The sequence below is a fragment of the Falco naumanni genome, chromosome 3 (assembly GCF_017639655.2).
Source record: "Falco naumanni isolate bFalNau1 chromosome 3, bFalNau1.pat, whole genome shotgun sequence".
In the NCBI taxonomy this organism is placed as follows: domain Eukaryota; kingdom Metazoa; phylum Chordata; class Aves; order Falconiformes; family Falconidae; genus Falco; species Falco naumanni.
In genome coordinates, this window is record NC_054056.1 from 36,216,426 (window position 1) to 36,237,454 (window position 21,029).

Genomic DNA, 21,029 nt, shown 5'->3' on the forward strand with positions numbered 1-21,029 from the left:
ATTTGTTTATTGATGTCTGCCTGAAGAGATATTCCTGCTCTTAAAATGCTGTTAGTCTGTGCCAAGCTGTTAGTAGCAGTCCCCATTTCAGAGGCCTTTCTATATGGTGCATCATCTATGCGTTCTGCTTATTGAATAATAAAAAATAGAAATCTGTCCATTGGTTTCTGGCCATCGTTGCTCTTGGAGGCACCAGCTCTCGTGTTATGACAGATGGAAGATGTGCCTGATACCACTCATAACCTCCTCACTTAGATTCACTGATAGGATCGGGTCCACAGCTCAGTGTTGAAAGCTCACTCCACTCCATGCTTGGAGACTGCCAAGTGCAAACCTCTCCAAACCTACTTTCTGCAACTGACATGAGCATGGAGAAGAGCCTGGATCAATAAACCTTACTGACACTCCCAAATGAAGGGTTTGACTTCAGTAACATCATCCCGCAGTGTATGCTGTGAATACGCTGCAACGCTCTGATTTATCCTAGCATGTCCTCTAGCAATGTCAAGACGACCACGGCTGCCATAATTACACCCATTGTGATTAGCTTTAAAAGGTTTTTAAAAGTTCTTTTCTTCTACTTGGTATCCTTGTCATCCTGCTCTGCCTGCTCTGTAGTCTTTGAGGGGAGCTTTGTTCTTCCAGTACCCATCACTCCCGGTATGAATTGGCAGAAAAATTAGTGTCCTCAGTCCCATGGGATGCCTGTGTCATGTCCTGCCTCTGTCCCAGGTGGAGCAGCTGAGAAGTATCACTTACCCCAAAGAATCTTGTCTCTAGTCCATTGAGAAAAAAATTGGTGAAAGGACCTTTTTTGTTACTTCCTTCTGAGATGAGTGAAAGGGGAACATGCATTTATTTCTCCTTTTCTGTGCTGAAATATTGGGTAAGTAGCCTTCCGTCCCCACCACTTTGCCCCTGCCCCACAGTCTGTGATCTCCATCTCCTGGAGACATCAAGGCTGATGTCATTATCTTCCTAAGGTCTTTGCTGCAGCCTGAAAGCAACTAAGCAATAGATCCTTATGCCTAGAAATGTTTTGTTGTGGACAGTGCTGTGTGGGAGTGAATGTCTCTGTGTCTTTTATATACCTCCTAATTGGCATGTTCACCTCATCCTCCATTTAAAGTTTTCCTCTCCTATTAAGGAATATTCATGGCACTCCTTTCTTTCCTCAAGGGAAATCGAAAAACACTAAATAATTAGCTCTTGCAAAGGCTGCCATGTTTGCTAGAATGTAAAGCTCTTTCAGAGAGCAGTTAGAAAATTATAACAAAATGTGAATTTTAAAATACCAAATTATTGACACTGAAACTCTTCAAGGGAAAGAGCAACTTGAAGTAGTTCAGTGAGTTAAAAAAAAATATATTACATTTAAAATAATTGATAATGTTGCATTTCAGTTATTTTCTGAATCAAAATAATTTTTAGCATGAAAGCAATGTTTTATTTTAAAGACTTCTACTCCCCCATAGGCTAGTAAAATACATATTTCACATATATACATATACTACATGTACTAAATAGATATACATGTATTCACTTTTCAAGATATTATTTATTATAAATAATATATCAGTTGGCCTGATTGGGAGGTTTACCCATGATTGTGTTGGAAAATTTGCATCACAGAGAACTCTCTCAAAATGAGTTTTTTTTCCTCCCTAGCTTTAGCTTTGCCTTCAGCATCCTGGATTTAAGAAACCCCAAATGTATAAAACCATTCTGCCACCATAGCCTCTTTCTGGGAGGTCCAAGGGAACATGCTAACATGGTGTGACTGTGGTAGATGTATTGATGTGTTAACAAAACCCCAGGTGAGGTGCTAAGGATACTTATCTGTCTCCCTAGTGCTGAATAAAGACATCACCACCTGCAGGACCTCAACCATCACAGGAACACTGAAGCGTCCATCACTGCCAGATGAAGAGAAATTGAAACTCAATCACCAGAAGGGGTCATCAAACTTTAACAGTCTTCCAGCCAATGTCTCCAAGATGCATCTTCAGGGCTCACCACACTACCTGGGGGCTATCAACCTGAATGAGTTCACCAATCACACTCTCACTCTGAAGAAGGACAAGAACCAGCCACCTAAGTCCATCTACATCTGTGATGGGGACATCTTCAAGAAGTTGGACTCGGAACTCTCCCGGGCACAAGAGCAAACGCTGGACACCAGTTACGTCATTCTGCCTACCAACACTTCTACCTTACGGGCCAAACCACCCAAAGAGGAGAGCAAATACAGCATCAATATTGACCAGATGCCCCAGACACGACTCATCCACCTCAGTATGGCTACTGACCCAGGCTTTGTTGTCAAAAGTCCTCCACGGGAGCCTGTAACCATGACATGTAGTGAGGTTCAAGGTTCCCCCATGATACAACAGCAGCAGCAGCTGGCTCCACAAAATGTCTCCAACGAGTCACAGATTCCCAACAGCCTTTGTGACACAGGTGACTCAGGGAACTCAGGTGTGGTGTCCAAGAGTGAGACCGTCTCCACCCTCTCCATGAGCTCCTTGGAGGTAAGCATGTGAATTATTGTGTTGTTCTCAGCCCAGTATTATGCCCTGCCCTCAACACTGACCACACCAGGTGTTTCAATAGAAGCACCTTAGGCCAAATGCAGCCCACCATGCAGTGCCAGTATTATATTATCGTGAGGGATCATTGGCATGTGATTACATTTTGTAATGTAATGTTTAAAATCGCTGACATCTTCCACATATTCCATTGCTGGATGAACTGTTGTTAGCCCTACAGGCAATGCAAAGTCCAATAAAAATATTAGTTTGTCGAAGACTGTTCATTTTAATGCAAGGCACATGGCTTGCATTACCTTTTTTTCTTCTGTCCTCTGCCTGTTTCCTTTTTTGATGACTTCAGTCATGATACAGATGAGAAAACCCTAGTGATCACAAGTGTAGTGTCCCTAAGGCATGCCCCAACATGCTCTTAGCATCAGAGGGATGTCAGAGGTTTTGCATAAGTGCAGCCCTCTCCTGACCTGTGATGACTCATTACATATATTAGCATATATGCTAATAAAGTCCCTAGACCTTAGACCTTATGCTGAGGTCTGTCCTAGGCAATCTGGCCCTTTTCTTGCCTGTTGTCAGAAAGCAGGTGTTGGCCATTGCTGTCCAAACTTAGTCTCGGCTGACTGGTGCTCAAAAGCTCCAGCAGATCAGTTGGATGATCTACTGCTCTCTCTCTGCTTCCCATTCTGCAAACAACCTGCAAGCTCATAACTGGGACAGAGCTTGAACTGGCCAAACTCCCATGTTCAGCCCATGCTCAGTCCTCCTCAAGGCTCAGTGTTTTCTAGTAGACATCCCTTTAAATGGCTGGCACTTTCCATCATGAAGAGCCAGAGAAACACATTAAAGGTGTAGGAATAAGGAAAGGGAGAAGCACTCTCCCTGTTTTATGTACTGTGTGGTTGAGTTTGTGCCCACTTACCAGCATCAACCCTTTCCTAACCTTCACCCACCTCTTTTTCTTTTGAATACGCAGAGGCGGAAATCCCGATATGCAGAGCTGGATTTCGAGGTGAGTACATCTCTTTCTGAATGTGCTTTTCTAGGGATAAGATGAGAAAAAGAAAATGCTGCTTTCTTTTCTTTCTGGCACCTTTGCAGGAGTGCTGCCTTTGCCAAAGAGCTTCTCCAAGGGTTTAAAAATGATGGGTTGGAAGAGTTGAGCTGGATGCCTAGTAAGGCTTACCCGGTGCAGCTAAACAAACGTGTGATTTATATTGGTACATAATTTATGAAGCAGTAGCTTCTGTATAAAGACTTGTGTATCAAGATCCTACATGGGCTTGCCCAAGGCCTGTAACTTCTTCTCTGTGAGCACAATGCTTATGGAGAGCTGATGGAATGGCAGGTGACTGCCCCACATTAATGTTTGGGAAGCACAGGTGCATTTAGTTGGTGGCCTAAAACGCCTTGCCTTTTGTGCACAAGATCTGTTGCTTAACAGAAAGGAAGCTAATAAGCCTCCACTGTCACAACCCATCATCAACCCTGGTCTTTCACACCTATTAATGAACCTCACAGAATCAGCCTGGGTGGAAAAAGTCTATCTTGTACATAGGGAAATATCTGTCCTCACACCTGAGGCACAGAGTGGAACGCTTTGAAGGAGCCAATCCTCCACAGAGGGTCCGTGAGCTACTGGAAGGTAGTGCAGTTATCCTGAGTCCCATCATGGCATCCTTCTTGGCAGAGCTATCCTTTCCTTTCAAAACTGCTAGCTTATTCCAAAACAGTCATGTTACGTGCCCACAAGGAGTTGCCTTCACACTAGATTCACTTCAGAGCTCCAGGTTGTGACCTTCATCTCATGGGTACATCTAAGCTGATACTTCAAGTTGGTCCCAAACTATTTGAGCCACCTTCTCCAATTACGTAGCACTTGGCAGAGCACAAGAAAGCCATAATCAACATGCTTTTGTATGCAAAGGGAAGTCCTTATAGAAATTGGTCCTGACTTTCCTTCCGGGCAATAGAAGGTAGAAGTGAAATGCAGAAGGGCCAAAATACAAAAAAAAAGGAAATTATGAAATAGTTTCTGATGGACTTCTTGTACCCAAGTTCTACATGTTTGGGTAAGCTCTGAACACGTTTGCAAAGGAGACACACTGATAATAGAGGTCAGGTTATCAGTTAAAGAAGGCCAGCACATCTTCCTAGGTCTAGCTTGTCAAACACTGACAGTCAAGCACAAACTGCAGCATAAACAGTTGGCAGTTGCAGCTTTAGGGTAACTGTAAGGTCAAAAAATAGTCTTTTCCACTGTCTTCCACCATCTCATCCTGAAAATAAAGGCAGTGCTACAGTGGCTCCACAGTGAACTTTGAAGGTAGTTTAGGCACGACACATTGCACCTGCAGGGAGACAGCGCTAGGTTTTAATAATGTATGTAACTCTGGGGGGAAGACATGCCCTTTCTGTACAGCTGAATAAGGTTTGCTGATCTGTGGCCCTTGTGTTTGCTTCAGAAAATCATGCACACAAGAAAACGTCACCAAGACATGTTCCAAGACCTGAACAGAAAACTCCAGCACGCAGAGAAGGAGAAGGAGTCTCCAACAACGGACAGCAAGGTTAGTCAGACACTTCCAGAAATGTCATCTCCTAGAGCCCTCTAGTGCCAGCAGGAGCACAGGAAGAAGCAGGAAGGTTTAGGACCTCTCACTAAATACTTTACCTTGCTTTTCTGTCTATGCACATTGCAACAAGCACACATGCACCACACAGGACATGGAGAGTCACTGAGGTACCACTAGCTTGCCTACAGAGTGGTCAGTAGCCCAGAAGGAGGTTGTCTGTTCTCATGTCTGTTCATGGTGAACAGTCTGAGTTGTCTTCTTTGTGTTTGCTCCCTGTGTCTGTGTCTGTTCTTTGCATTCCCTTTCAGGTCATCTCTGAGTGCTGTGCGCATCCACTCATAGCTACAAACTGGAAACTAGAACAGCCTTGAGGCAATCTAGGTGGAAAGCGGGGAGGGCAGAAGGTGGGGACAGTAGGAATCATGTACCCTGCATGCAGGGGCTGAGTTGGAGGCCAAGGTGGCAGTGATGGGTATAGCTGTTTGGGAAAGCCATAGCAATGGGATTTAAGTTATGGTGGTGGCAGCGCTTCTTGGGAACTGCATGCTAATTAGATGCATGTATTTGTGGCAGCTGATCACCATATACATGGCTTTACTGGGCAAGAGCAAACTGCCAGGGCAAGAAGAGACTTTGAGGGAGGCAGGCTGAGGGGCAGCCTTTCAGAGGGGCAGAGGTTTGGTACTAGAAGCAGGTAGCAGGAGTCTGTGTAGTAAGTGATGTGGGTAACACAAGTAAGGAAGGGTAGGCTGATGGCACCTACCCCATGTCTCAGCCTATTAGGTATGGTGGGCAAGAGCTGAAAAGTTGCAAGGAAGTATATCTCTTCCAGCAGAAGGGGGAAAAAATAAAAATGGCAGAGCTGGATTGGCAGTAAGAAATGAAGTTTGGGTTCTGCCTGCACTCAGAAGAGGGGCAAGGTGAGATATTCATAATATTCTTGGTCATTTGGAAGCGAGGTCAGATCCAGGGTGCATAGTCACCTGCAGCATGGCCAAGGTGGTACTAGTGGGGCTTATTTTGATGGGACTTCCTTAGAGGTAAGACCAGAGCTCAGAGGGTGATTGAAGAAGTGGTTTAGTTTGGTTCTTTGTGGAAGAAGAGCACCACAGAGCCTTTGGTCTGCATTCAGATCTTACAGCATTGCTGTACTGAGCTCCAGAGATGTGGTCCCAGCAAAATCTACTTTTATTTGTGTGTGGCAAGGTGTCATTATGGGTTGTCCAGCATTACAGAATGAGAGGGATAGTGAATCTAGAAGTCAGGTTCAGATCAAAGAAGGCTCTGTTGGCCCAGAATCCCGATGTGTTTCACTGAATGTCATGTCTGCTTTTTTTCCCCTATTATTTAGGTGTGACACTGCTGTAAAATCAAAAATGCTTAATTACCATGTAAAAGTTAATCTGTGGTATGTTTGCAGGATGGTTTTATAGACTGAGATGTTTTCAAAATTTCAGAGATGCATCTATGTAGAATTAAAGTTTCCAGTGTCAGTATCAAAGAGCTTTGAACTGCTGGAAAGCAGCTGTGAAGGTGGCCTTTGCATATTGACTGATTTTTTTTCACGTTGTGATTTTCCCTTGGATGTAACCCAGAAGAGAGAGCTTGCAACGATCATTATTGGCAAGTCAGTAGTGGGTATTGGTTTAAAAACATCCAAAGCAGTACAAAGAAAAATAAATAGCTTTCTTCACCCTTTTTTCTACCATTTGCTGCTGAGGACCCACTGGAAATCATGCCCCATCTTCAGCTTGCCCTGAGAAGGCAAACTGCAGATACCAGGGATTAAAGTAACAACATAAGAAATTTTTCTCTTTTATGTATGTTTAGGTTATAAAACGATGGAGTATTTCTTCTGGTGGAAGTGATAAAACTAACGTTAGCGTAAGTCTGGCTTTTGTTTTGCATTGAAAAGCATTGTAGACCTGTCCCAAACCCTTCCATGACACACAAATCCAAACACATTCCTTCAGCAGTAGGAAACTCCTTGCCTTGTGGGCATGAACAAGGTCATAAGGATCCTGGAATACCCTCGAACCCCTTCACACCTAGCATCATAGAGCAGGGGGGATGTTTACTGGGTCTAGTCCATCTGCCTGAACTGCTGTATCTTTGATTTCCCTTCTAAACAAGCAACCACAAAGTCAATCTACCGAGTTCCTCTCCGTCTCTGGCAGTCTTCCATCCTCTCCTGGAAGCATGTCCCATTGACCTTAGTCCTTTCCGAGACATGATGCTTTTCCTAATCTTCTTGCACTTCCTCTCTCCTCCTTCAACTTCAAGGTCAGAAAGGGGCTGCTGAGGGTTGAAGTAAATGCCTGCATAGGACAGATCTCCTTTGGGAATTCCTAGGAATAGTGCTGGCCCTTTGGGATTGGTTTGGATTTTGGTTTTGTCAGTGCTAGTCCTCTCTGTACTTCAGTGCACTGGCAAAAATTATTTACCTTATCACATTAAATACATAGTTCCTCTCAGATGAACTACTACATTGTCAGATTTGAAGGAAGCACCAGCAGAAGAATGAGAGGAAGAAACAGATCTTCTGTCTCTTTAGGAAGAGGGGTTGAAAATTCAACCATCACATGTGTTTACTGTTGAGAATTTCTCCAGCTTCAGTGGTGAAACATGATTTTTAAAAGGTCTTCAGCAAAGTTCTTTGGAATAACTTTGGATAAGTATTACCACAGTGTACACTTGAAAGATAGAGAAGACTGCCCTTTGCCCGTTGCCCCAGGGTAGTTACTAGCAAAGCTGCAAACATAACCAGGGAGTCCGGAATGTTGAGCTGTTCAGCGTTCTCCCTGTACAAGGTCCATTTCTGAAAGGCATTACTGTGGTGAGAATGACCCAATCCCTATCAAAGGCAACCTTGACAAATGCCTCTGGGCTTGTCTTTCACCCATCAGGCACGGAGACAGGTTTGGGGGTGAATTCTGCTTTCCCCTAACCCAGCGACCAAGGTGTCCTTCCCTGGGACCTCTCTTCTCCCTTACACTGGAGGGCACATAGTGGAAGCATGCACATGATGCAAGGCAATGTGCAACACTGCTGCTAGACATCATGTCAATCTTTAAGTTGGAACAGCTACAGCAGAGATCTGGAGCCTAATCCACATCCTGCTGAGATTAGGGTGTCCCTGCTGTCATCAGCTGACCTGTCATCGACTCACTAATGAGCAATGTTGCCAGGATGGTATGCCAGAGGAAGGCAATTAGGAGATGCAGAATACTGCCGGGAATGCCAGCCAAGTCTGAAACTTGACCATATGCAGTGCATTCCCTGGAAGCACTGTGGCATTGGTGTTTGCTGCAGTTATTTTGCTACAAACCAAAGCACATTACTAATGCTAAACTGACCTGAGCCTCTGAGCACAGTAATACAGAATTCTCCTTCCTTAGGCAACAAACTTGAATTTGTCCATGGGTTTTTTTTCCACATGAAGTCTATTCCATGTAACATGGACTTTCTTATATATGTACCTCAACTATAAAATGCTCTCACTGGAAGCATGCTCAGACATTCCTGATTAAAATTACATTGTCCAGCAGGATCTGTGTTCAAAGCATAAAGGACCACACATCCACCTGCATTCAAGCCTAGGCCACCTCACCACTGCAGCAGAGTAAAGGGGTCTCACTCATTTTTGGCTTTATGAACTAATCAGGGATGTAGACACTATTATCCAAAGCTAACTTTTCAGTTAACATATAAGCACAGTGACGTACAGAAAGATTTGGTGACTGCAAGTTGAAAAGTTTATTTTTTTAATGCACTAATAGATCCCTGCATGCCCTTGTCATGGGTTATGGTAAATTTTCTGTGCTGTAACATTCCAGTACTTGGGCTGGACACTGGGAGGGGTTCACATGCTCTGCAACAGCATGGTACAAAAGTGGAGGCTTTACAGCTTTTAAAGGAAGCGAAGGCTTTGTTTCTTTTAAGCACACCACCAGCTTTGAAAGCAGTGGAAGTGACACTCCTGCCTTCCCCCTCAGCAGGAGTTCTTTAATCCAGCTCCATTAGAGAAGTCTGAATCACATATACATTCCTCTCTTCTTGCCAGCATCTGGCTTTGCATTCATTTTAAACAGCAGCTCTTTACTTGTGCCAAGGTCGGCGAAAGCCATGCTGAACAGAGATCTGCAAATTTCTCTCCTTTGCCATACTTGCTTATTAGCTACTTGCTATGTTCCGCTCTCTGCAGCTTGGATGGCTTTAGCTTTGCCTGGAGCCCTGTCCTGGGGCTCACAGGTGGGATCTGAACTCCATCTGTAACTCAGCTCTCAAATCCAGTACCATCTCTCTGTTGATCCTGAGAAACCACTTGCTCCAAAGCCCAGTGGAAAAAGATACAAAGTTTGGGGTTTTTTCTGCCTTTCTATGACTTTTCCTTATTTCCTTCTAGACAGTGTTTCTGTCTTGATAACTTTCTCTTCTCAGGGTGAGATTTTTCTTAGCTTTCCACTTCAGACACCTGGAGGATATACCCATTCCACCAGCACTTTCTTTAGCATCAGAGTAGCAAGAAAAAAAGGAGTATCGGTCAATATTGCGGCTCATTCCTGGCCTTTTTGTGTGTCCCTGGCATGATCTGCTGCATGACAAAATTAATTCCTTTGCTTGCTGATTACCTGTCCTTTCGCTAACTGGGGAGGCATCAACCCTGCTCCCAGGTGGGAAAATTTCGTTCCTGTCCATGGGGACTTTTTTGCTGGGCTGATGATGGGGGTGGAGGAGCTCAGATGGGGGTTGCAGTGTCAAACTCCTGTTCATTCCTCACTGAGGAATTAGGAAATTGGGAGGCTGCGCTCCTCGTGCTGTCTGCTGTGTGTGCCTCTGCAAGGAAACTCCACTCACGGGTAGGGTATCTCCTCTGTGTCATGTGTCTAATCCTCTCTGCACTTCTTAAAGGCTTTAGTAACTGGCAAATTATAAAAGACCAATTAGGGTAACTTTTATAGGGAGGAATGCTACATAAAGTATAATAATTACTGCAATAAATTCTGTTATGAAAATGACGTCAAACCTTAATTCATTCAGCCATAAACCATCTGTCAGCTACCGGCTGTCCAAATATACCATCAATCAGAAGTTCACCTCTTTCTGTAGATCATCTGATACCTCATGTCCCAAGTATCAGGCATCAGTTACTCTATATTGCTCAGAAAAAATGTCCCCTATATCTGTACCAACAGCCAGTTCCTGCCCTTTGAAGCTCTCCAGCTATCAGCTGCTCCAGAACCATGCAGTGGCCACCAGCACATTGAAGCTCCTGGTTGTTTAGACTGATTTTAAAAGGACTTTACAAAAAATTGCACTTTGGATGCTCTTAGTCTTCTTCTGGAGTCCCTAGGTGCCCCTCTGAGGTGTGGGGCAGCCTTGAATGCTTTCAGCATTTTGGGGAATGCCTAGTCCTCCATGTCTACCAGGTAGAGTGGACCTCTTCAGTAGACCATAAGCTTTGTCCAAGAAAAGATGATATCTTAACCACCTGGATTAACAAGAATAGTCTGGAGAGTAGCCTGGTCCTCATGCTGGTGGGACCACAGGCTTTCTCTGTAACCTTCAGGCAAGGGACTGTTTATAAGTCAATGCAAAGAACCTCTGAGGGTCTATGAAAGACCTCCTTGATTCAGTGCCTCTTCACCTGCAGCTGTGCATGGCTTCACTAGACTCTGGCTCACAGCAACCCCTACAGGTTGGACCATCTGAACTTCAGAGAATACAGAAGCAGATGTTTTTATAACCCAGCAAATGCTGGGTATTTCAAGTTTCCTAACCCATTTCCATCAATGCAAGATAAAACCACATATTATTTCTTCTTTTTTTTAAAAAAAATGAGATTCTGAACAAAGTCAACCACTTCCTTTTATTTTGATTTTCTCCTAAATGAAAGAAAAAAGAAAAAAAATATTAGTTTTATAGTTCAGTAGCATAAAATGAAGAAACTGCAGCTACTTCTTTCAAACAAGAAAAGGAAAATTTATCATTCTGTGAAAAAAAACCAAGACAGCTTTCCCATTTTCTAATCACTTTTCATCGACAGTGATCCAAAGATGGATTAGACAGCGTGAGCCACATTTATCTTTCAGATTCCCTGCTATATGCTCTGAATAACTTTGTTCTGGTCCTAGAGTCATCAGTGTCATGGGGAGAGACCATTTGGGTCATGAAACATCCTTCAAGTTGACACTAGAGGCGATGAAAACAGCATGGGAGTAGTTGGTTCTTGGGGAGTTATCCCAAAGTGCTCTGTGGAGAGCACTGAATTCTTATTCAGGTTATTCAGGGTAACTATAAAAATTGGGTATTAAAAAAAAAAAAAACTCAACCAACCAACCAACCAAAAGCAACCAAGTGAATAAAACCACAAACCCACAAACCAAACACAAGACATGCAGCTTAGCAGCTTGCACGTGTGAAATGGAAGCTGTGGCTGAGAGCAGCTGCTCAGTCTCCTGTGCCGTATTTATGCAACGCACTGATGCCACTCCTAAGCCAAAGGGTCGCACTGGGATCCAGGTGCTCTGGATGAAGCCTGGATGGGCCCTTGAAGGTGGCACAGAGCCAACGCGCAGAAGATCCCGTGGTAGGGAGGTGCCTCACTCCACCACCATTACCTTGCCATAGCCACCATGAGACCAGCACAGGTGACTCGCAGTCTGCCAGGACTAGCTGTAGGAGAGGGCTCTGGGGGTTATCTCAGTACACTTCGCCTGTGTCTCTGTTAGGGATTTACTTTTGGGTTTTTTTGGCACTGCACCTTAGCCTTTTATCCCAAATCCTCTCCCTCTGCCCTGAAGATGTGCAGCCATAATGAAAGCTGTGACTGAATGAAGGAGACTCCAAATACCACCAGGGTGATGAAGACTTGCCTGTGCAGCACATTTTACCCCAGTCTTGGGTCTGGGTGCTCCCTCCCTTCCCACCCCTCCGACAGAGCAGGCTGCTCCGCCGTGCTGGCACCAGGCAGGAACTGATAAACATTTCCCTGCTCCCTGATGGCCAGAAGCCCATGGGCTGTGTCAGGCCAGAGTAATGGTTCTGTCTCTGTGGGTTACTGGCAGAGCAGCCTCCACAGCTTTCAGCTCCTGTCTCGGGCCATTCCTGGCTGTCTCCAAGGCACCAGGCTCTGGGCCAGCACTGGCGCCTTTTACAGCCAGATTACACAACCCTCTCTCCAGGTTTTTCTTCTTTTCTGTGTGAAGATAAGTTTTCCCTCCTGTCTGCAAGGATTGCTAAGACCCAACAGTGTGGCTAGAGAAAAACGCTGGAGTTGAAGCATGAGCCCAGTGGCTGCTTCTGTATGCTGCTCAAGTGGCCAAGACCCGATAAAAACCTTTTCCATATGGAAGGAAAGAAAAAGGGAGCTGTTCCCAGAAGCCTGCTACCAATTCCCAGGGTACCTCTTGCCAAGATGAGAAAATTTTCTTTTGTCTCACAGCATCCTTGCCAGAGCTCAGCCTGGCTGAGTGTGTTTAACCTGCTCAGAGATCTCACCAGGCACTGAGCCTTTTGCACCCATGCTCAGCTCAGCACCGTGCACGCAGCTTCGTGAGCTGCTGGTGCACCTTGGTGGGCAGCCGCTGCATCCCGCCCCTGAGGGAGCACCTGTGCTCACAGCATCACGAGAGAAGTCTGATTGTTTTCTCAGAAGCGGGAAACTAAAAGCAAGCTTCCCTTCCTCCTTTCCTGGTCTTCCAAGACTCCTTTTCATCTTCTAACTGTAAGCAGACATCTTTGGAGTCACTGAGCCCACCAAAGTCATAGCTAGATAACACATCACACTGATAAGCTAGATAAAAAAAAACTGTATGAGGTCAGACCCAAGGCCAGTCTGGCCCTGCCTTGTCTCCGTGGCAGAGGAAAAAGCAGCTTGAAAAAATAAAAGAGGAGGGCAAGCATGTGGTAGTGTATCTCCAAAAAGGTCCCCAGGACTCCCATAATTTGTGCTCAGAGACTCCCTGATGCAGAATGGTGTCGTTTTACTTCACCCTACTGAATGGGTGTTGCTTTTGTGCATATTTCCACGGACTTTTTATAACTTTGGAAGTTTTTGGCATCAACAGAGAGCTGTGGAAAGGCAGTCTGCAGTTTGGCTGGGCACCATGTGCAGGACCAGCACCTGGGGTTCGCTTTGGGCTAGGCACTGCTTGGTGCCTCATCACGCTCTGTAGTTCTTGTGTTGGAAGAGATGATTCCAGCCATCAGTAGTCCATTTCTACTGACAATAAGCCTCTAAGAGTTTCATGGACCTCTTTCACATCCATCCACAATCTCTTTTCAAGGCTGAAAGGTCGTAGTCTGTGTAATCTTTCCTCCTACACGACATGCTCCATAACTTTGTTCATGGCTGTAAAAAGGACCACCTTTATCACTTCCTCTATATCAGGAAGCACACAGAGTGCACATAATATACAAGATGCAGGTGCAGAGTGGAGTTATGCACTGGCATAGTGATGTTTTCTGCTTAATTCTCTCTTCCCTTCTTAATTTATCCCTTCTCAATAATTCACAACATTTAATGTCTGTGTTTTTATCACAACTGAATAATTATTGTAACCCTTAGGTCTTGTTCCCCAGTGACAGGTCTGATCAGAGGCCATTGCTATTGATATGAGCTCATAATGGTTTTGGTGGCTGGTTTTTTTTTTTTCCCCATTTTTGTTCTCTACATGGATTTGCAGCTGCTCTCATTCAGTAGCTTAAAAGCAGCCCATGACAAGGATGGCTCTGAGGTTTGCTGATCACGTTCAGTGTACATGATCAGATCTGGGTGCATCTTCACAGCATGAAGGAGAGGCTGAAGGTCAGGAGTGTGGCAGACGGAGGGACTGTTAAAACAGAGATTGGTTGCGAATAGAAGACACAGATGCTGAAGGTGGCCATAAATAATGCCATCAAAGAAGGGCTTTCATTTGAGGGAAAAGATGGAATTATTTATGAGCTACATACATATGATCATTTGTGCTGCTCTCTGTTAAATAATACAGTTGTGGACATTGGTAACTTTGAAAACTTGTGGCATTACATCAGTTGTAGGAGAAAAAATGTTTTTTGTTGAAAAGAATTGTTTTGACCAAGCCTTTTTACCTTCACCTTTTGGGAAACTCTTTGTTTCATTCCATTTTTCTCTCTGTACTTGCTTTTCTCTTTACTGATATCTTCTTGCTGCATCTTTTCATGGCAGACTAATGGCCTGCAAAACCACTGTAGGTAGAGTTTCACTTGAGGAAGTCTCAAACTTGTCTCATTAAGACACACGTACCGTTAAAAGGTTTCAGATTTTAGTTGCAGTTGTTCTTAAATAAGTTCCAAAATAGATAATGGAATAAATCAACAATTTTATCACCTTTTCTGTCATGGTGGTATTGATCACCATTGTGTTACATCATGGAATAAAGTAAGAATAACATCAACAGCATAAGAAAAGCTGTGTGTCGTAGAGTTTAATGAAAGCCTCAGCTGCAGATTTCAAAAAGTGAGATGTTTTACATTCTTCTGAACAATATTTTTCCCAAATCTGATTTTTTTGAAAAAAAATTATCTTTCAAAGGACTTTAAAAAAGTTATTATTCTCCCTTTGAATTAAAATAAAGATAAATCAAATGTTTTCACTTCACATTGAGAAGACCAGGTTTACCTGGCTTGTACATTTGCACATTTCCCAGTCTAGCCACCAAATGACCTCCCCCAGAGCCTTCTTCCTGTGAGCAGCTGTGAGGATGCAGGAGCAACTTCAAACATATCTTATTTTTATATTGAGGGTGAAAGACTGGAAAAGCAAAATTGGCTTGAGTGATGTGATGAAAGCTGTCCATGTAGGGATAATGTTACAGTGCCTTTCCTATTGGCGTTGCAGTGTGGAGGTGGGATAAACAACAGACTTACAAAAGTCTCTTAGGAAAGGACAAAATTAGATGCTAAGAGGTGGATTAGCATTTAGCAGATGGGTATTTAGGTTTCCTATGGGGCTACAGCAATCTCTGCAGCATCCTGGAGTACAATCATGACACTGCCATCTATGTGTGGCTTCATGTCCCCTCAATCAATCCATTTTGGTGAAAGCATCAAGCTGTGACATGTCCTGGGCTGCATGTCACCTGCATGTCTGTCTCCTCACCTTCTTCCAAGACTTCTGTCCTTGCCATCCTCCATACAGCTGCCTTTCCTCCCACCCTTTCCGCTAGCTGCCACTTCCCTTTTGGCAGGTGGCTCAAAAGGGCTCCGTGCTCCTGTCACGTGTGGGGAAGACTTTTCTTACCCAGTGCTGGAGTGTTTTGTGGGAGTAATTAATTGTGAACAGCATCGATCTTGATGTGGGGTGAAGCTTAGTGGAACAACTCATTTAAAATCTTTGCATGGGCTTCCCTTCATATACACACTGAAGAATACACCCGTTATAGACAACCTCAGCTCTCCCCAGAGTCTTGTCTTGGTACGTATCAGCAGAAACATTGAAAGATATTCTCTGGATTGATATCCGTGGTGGGATGCTGGTGGGAGACTGGGCTAACAGCGGTCGATAAAGCCTTGAAGGCTTGGTGTGGAGTTGATGGAAATGCATTCAGTTTCAGAGCTTATGATCCAGCCCATCAAACAGCATGGGTTTACTGGCAAAATAGTTAGCATGTTTTGCTGCAATTAAATAGCCTATAAATAGCTGTGCTACATAAGGAATGTATTTGTATCTGTATAAAATGCAGTCTATGTAGGTTCAGAAAGACTTCATTGTAAGCTGAATTTCTATGTGGGGATTTTCTGTAGAAGTAGAAAAGGATCTTAAATTCTTAAAAGCACGTTCAGGTTTTCAGTGGAAATGCAAGTGGCAAAAACCTCAGCTGAAAGCTGAATTATCTAGGCATTAAGTGCTAAAGGGGAGGGGGGGGGAGTTTATATTTTCTTCCTGAGAAGAGACAGCTTACACAGCAAGTGCAATTGTCATTGAAACTCCATTTTAGTTTGGATCAGGAGTTTCACAGAAAAAATTGCCTTTAACGTAAGATAAGGAGGTGAAAAAATGCGATTTGTTGCATGGGTACTAACCTCTGTTTCATTCCATCTCTCTCTCCTTTCTTACACTTCCCTCATCTCACAGCAAGAAAAACAGCAGACACCAAACAAGAGACCCTGGGAAGGAATCAGAAAAGTCCAGTCCCCACCATCATGGGTTAAAAAGGACATCGAACCTGTGGCACAGTCTCCCCTAGAACTAAAAACTGTAGAGTGGGAGAAAACAGGAGCCACCATTCCCCTGGTGGGACAAGACATTATTGACCTTCAGACAGAGGTCTGAGTGGAAAGGGAAGAAAGGGACTTTTTTTTTTCCAGAAAACAAATGAAACAAACAAAACAAAACCACGTTTTAAAGAAAAGATTAAATTAAACTGGAACCGAGCGAGAGAAGTGTTTGGTTTCTTTTGAAACCTTTGGTAAGATGGAGTAACTTTTGTATTGTTCTCAGCAGACAGGGGGAATATTACTTTATAGAGTATAGTAGCTGTAGGTTCAGGACAACACGAGCTTTCCCAGGTAGGACTGGAGAAGAAGTGAACCTGGAAGAGAGCGAGGAGGAGGCAGAGGGTGGGGAGGGGCTGCAGGGGACAAGCCCTGCCAAGATGCTTTCGGGCTGCTGCCACACACCGGGAGCCTTCCTGCTCTGCTGTAGGGAGGTGTGGAAGAATGCCCAGCAGCCACTGCGAAGGGCCAAGAAGATTGGGGCTGTTTGCACACCACAAGAGGGGATGCCTGTGAGAGCCTCGCTGGGGTACGGTCTGGCCGTAGATCCCTGGGGGAGACCCAGCCTTGAGGGTCTGTGGCATCCCTTGCCGATCCTTGCCCTGCACCACTCTCTCATCAGCTGATCCAAGAAGGAAGGAGACGGGATGCACCAAGTGGTGGCCAAGAAGACATTCCCACTCCTATGTGCCACACCATGACCTGTCATCGTGGTATCCCTGCAGCAGCTCCCCACGGGCCCGGAGCAGGAAGTGGTGGTGTCATCCGTGGCTTAGGTGGAGAGGTAAGGTGGGGCTTCCTCCTCTCATCCCTTCACAGCGGAGCTTCTACGCACCCTAAGGAGTGGGACAGGTGCAGGAGGAAAGGACCACCTCCAAAACCTGCTTGCCCCGTCTCCAGGGAGAGGGTTGATGGTGTTAGAAAAACTGACCAACAAGAAGAATGTAGGTCGTTTCACTGACTGTTAAATAGATAAACTCAGCACGGGCCTTGCAAAGGTCCTCTTGGCCTCATCCTTTTTTTTTTTTCTTTTCTTTTCTTTTTTTTTTTTTTTCTGTTATTTTCCTTGCTTTTGGACTCAGATTTATTCCAAGCTGCCCCTCCCTGGAAGGCAGAGAAAGAGGGATAGACAGATCTGCCGATGTACCTGGAGATATTTGGTATACAGAGATGTTGCCTTAGGACACTGAGACAAACTGACAACATGAATAATGTCCACTTGGAAACAAACAAACAAACAAACAAACAAACAAACAGACAAAATAATCTATTTTTTTCCTTCTTCTTTTCTTTTCTTCAATAAAAAGAGAACTTGAAACCCGAGACTATTCTTTTCTTTGGCTCTTGTCATTTCGAATGCCTTTCTGTGCCATAGGACTGCGCAGGCATGGGGTGAGGATGCCACCTGCTGAAGGTGGAAGGCAAGTTGCTCCGTGGAAAGTTTGGGATGGTGGGAACACACAGCCCCTTCGCTGTTTTGCTTTGTTTTATTCTGTTTGGGCTTCGGTTATTTTCCCCTTGCTGGCTCATCTCCTCCCTCCCTGCTGCCCAGAGCTAGCAAGCAGGTTTGTGGTCCTACAAGAAGGAAGAGGTGGAGCTGATCAGGAGAGCAGGATATTCCTCATTGTAAAATACTGTCTTTTTATTTCACCATGAAAAAAACAATAATTATTTTATTTTTTTTAAATAAAACATTTCTCAAGGCCATTATCAAAAAATAAGGTATCTACATCTCACCCCAAAAAATGTGCAATATTTTTATAGTTAAAAATATATACCACAGACATTACATGCAGACTTCATTTTTTTTTTTTTAAACATTTCCAGCACTGTCTGATGTTTGGAACAGCTCTCCAGCTTTAGAGATGTGTGGCGACAAACCTCTCTCTGGTTGTGCGTGGCCAGATCATGCCAGACAGCAGTAAAGCTTGATCAGGGTCTGAGCTATTATTGTGCGTTTGGGTCTCTTTTTGAAAAACAACCACCACAACACATTTTTAAGAAAAAGTTAGTAACAGATACCACATGCAAAACAGTCACTGACCCCAGTTGTGCTTCCTCCACTGAGAGATGGTGCTTGACGTGCAAACATCTCTGCTTCAGCTTTCCTTTGGGCCACCTGGGTAATCTTTAAGGACAATGGCATTTACCGTGCCATTAACTGTATAATATGAAGGATGGAAAGAAAAAAAATTTTTTAAAAAATCCAAATAGTTAAAAAATAGGGAAACTGATTACTTATAAAAAACTGTGATATTATTGTTCAATTTTACATTATTCTTATGAAACAGGAAAGCACAAAGGCCTCCCTCAGATGCTGGGTTGTATGATATTGTAATTATTATAATTACACATTATGAATTTTAGCATACAGATATCTTTCTACTGTGTTTTAATTCTTTTCTCTTCCCACCCCTCCCCCCCCACCCACCCCCACCTTTCCCTGCCCAACTGAGCCTGCCTTTTTCTCTCCAGCTTTCCCCATTCACCCATCCACTCCAGCCGACTTGCAGGACATTAACGGTGTTATGTAATTAGAGAGATAAATGTTTGTTTAATAACTGTTGATATTCGACTTTCTCTGCTCAGCTCCTCCGGTTAATTCTGTTTTCCCCATGCCCTGCCGTGCCTCATGCCATGCCTTCCCCTCCCTCCTCTCTGTGTTCATCAATTTTTTTCTGTACAGTTTTCAGAGCACAAGATGAATGTGTCTTATTTCTAATAAAAGAGGTGTAAACTCTAGTGATGTCTGCTCTTTAACAGTGCCCCTGCCCATGCCCCATGTGTGGTTTGCATTGCACCCGGGTGCTGGGAAACACCTCTCCTGGCCCCGCAAGCTGCCACCTCAGCCCTCTTCTCTGGAAGAGCCATACCCTGGGGCCAAACTTGCCCCAGAAGTACATCTTTTGCTTTTGGCTTTGTGGCTGCTTGACACCCCAAAAAAATACCTCCCCCTATGATGCACGTTTCCAGGGCACGAGGGATTCCCTTTTCTGTGCAGCACAGCCTGCTTTTCTGCAGGTATCTCTAACCCAAGCCTTGGTGCCCCCTACCCAATATCATACGATGTGAGGGGCCAGTATTGAACACAGGTCTGGCAGCGTTACTGGCAGAGGGCAGTGATGCTGGGTTATGGTTTCCAATGGGGCCAGGGCAATGCTGATGCTACACTGTCTGCATGGCTGCAAAGCCCGTCTCAGCTTCACCTGGATTCCCCTGCCACCTCCTGCATTACCAGGCAGGCTGCAAGCAGGAGCACGGCTCAGTGCACGAGGGAGTTAGGGATATCGCTCGTGAAAGCTGACAAGAAATGAATTGAACTAGGGATTACTCACTTCCTTGCCGCTTACCCCTGAATGGCTGAAATCCTTCATTAAGAAAACGTGTCCTTATCTCCTTGACTCTGCTCCATCACCTGATTGACAGTTTTTAGGTTTATATGCAGGACTACAGGAGACTTAGGGATCTGGCAAATGGGATCCAGGGCTATTCCTCTTCAGAGCCTTGATCCAAAGCCATTATGGCCCAGGAGGTCCCTTGTTGTAATGATGTCTCTTGGCCTGGCTGAATTGAATTGGATATCTGGAAACATGTTAAATGATTGCAGAGGCATGGGGCTACCTGGAGGCTCTTTGCCCAGTACCCCCATCCCTGAGCCAAGATCCAACCCTTCTGCAATCAGCAGCACATAATGATGAGTCCCAGGGCTTCTGCATCCTTTATACAGGGATGTTTCTCACCTTACATCTCCCATACCATGATCCTATAGCATTAGCAGGTAGAAGGGAGATACTGACCACCAGTATGAGGTGATGGGCAGGAGAGCCCAAACCTCAGTTCACAGCCCTAGGATGGATCAGGAGGTCCTGCTGCTACTCATCAAAAGGAGCTGGAAGGAGGGAGCACTTGATCTGGCTTTGTTCATGGGACTGCAAATATAACAGCACTGCCAGAGGCGGTGGATACAGGAGGTCAGCATATGTACAGGTGGTTTCGGTTTGCACTGTGGTCATAATGTGGTGTGGCTGCAAGGAAGGGTCACAGGATGATAGTTCAAGCTTGGAAAGGGCCTCTTGAGGTCCCCTTGAACCTACAACCCCCTGATCCTGCCTTGCAGCCACCCCAGGCTATTAGCCATGGGGCAAACAGAGAACACCCCCACATGATCTCGCAAGGAGGAGGCAGAGCCACGCTGTGGCAGTGGGTAAATGGTACATTGCACATGGAAGAAATCATACTTCTTGGTTGCTAGGCTGGGAAAATGTGGCTGTGCTGGAAAATTGAGGAGAATCTGAAAATTGAATAAAATGCATTTCCCCTGGGCTGCTGTGACGGATATATTTGACCCCTTAGCTAAACCAGCAGTGGTTTGGTACATGCTCCAAAGAAGGTGAAGGCCTGAGCCACACCCATCCAAAAACTCCTCTAGAAAACCCACCAAGGAGCAGAGTGACACAGTAAGCACTGATGCCCATGAGCTTGGAACACCAGTCATGGAATTAACACGTTAATAGTCGGTGCATTTTCCAAGACTCATTTACTAAGGAACAAAGAAAGTTACGGGTACGAGGAGTCTCGTGCACACCTTTCCATTGTATGCAATTTGACTATAAGCCACTACTTTATTCCATTAATATGACAGCCCAACTGAGCTGCCTTTGAGCTCTCC

At 44.7% G+C, this 21,029-nt stretch overlaps 1 protein-coding gene across 5 annotated transcripts in view; it reads left to right on the top strand.

Annotated features, from left to right (window-relative positions):
• Positions 1-19,102, top strand: part of ADGRB1 (adhesion G protein-coupled receptor B1) — a 294,498-nt gene extending 275,396 nt beyond the window's left edge. For 3 of the 5 annotated variants that reach the window (XM_040588096.1, XM_040588097.1, XM_040588099.1), the window contains 5 exons: positions 1,852-2,531; positions 3,523-3,558; positions 5,012-5,116; positions 6,953-7,006; positions 16,221-19,102. In XM_040588096.1, the coding sequence (XP_040444030.1) occupies positions 1,852-2,531; positions 3,523-3,558; positions 5,012-5,116; positions 6,953-7,006; positions 16,221-16,418 (1,073 nt within the window). In that variant the 3' untranslated portion in view covers positions 16,419-19,102. The remainder of the gene's footprint in view (positions 1-1,851; positions 2,532-3,522; positions 3,559-5,011; positions 5,117-6,952; positions 7,007-16,220) is intronic. The other 2 variants (XM_040588098.1, XM_040588100.1) reach the window with 1 other exon arrangement.
• The last annotated feature ends 1,927 nt before the right edge of the window (positions 19,103-21,029 follow it).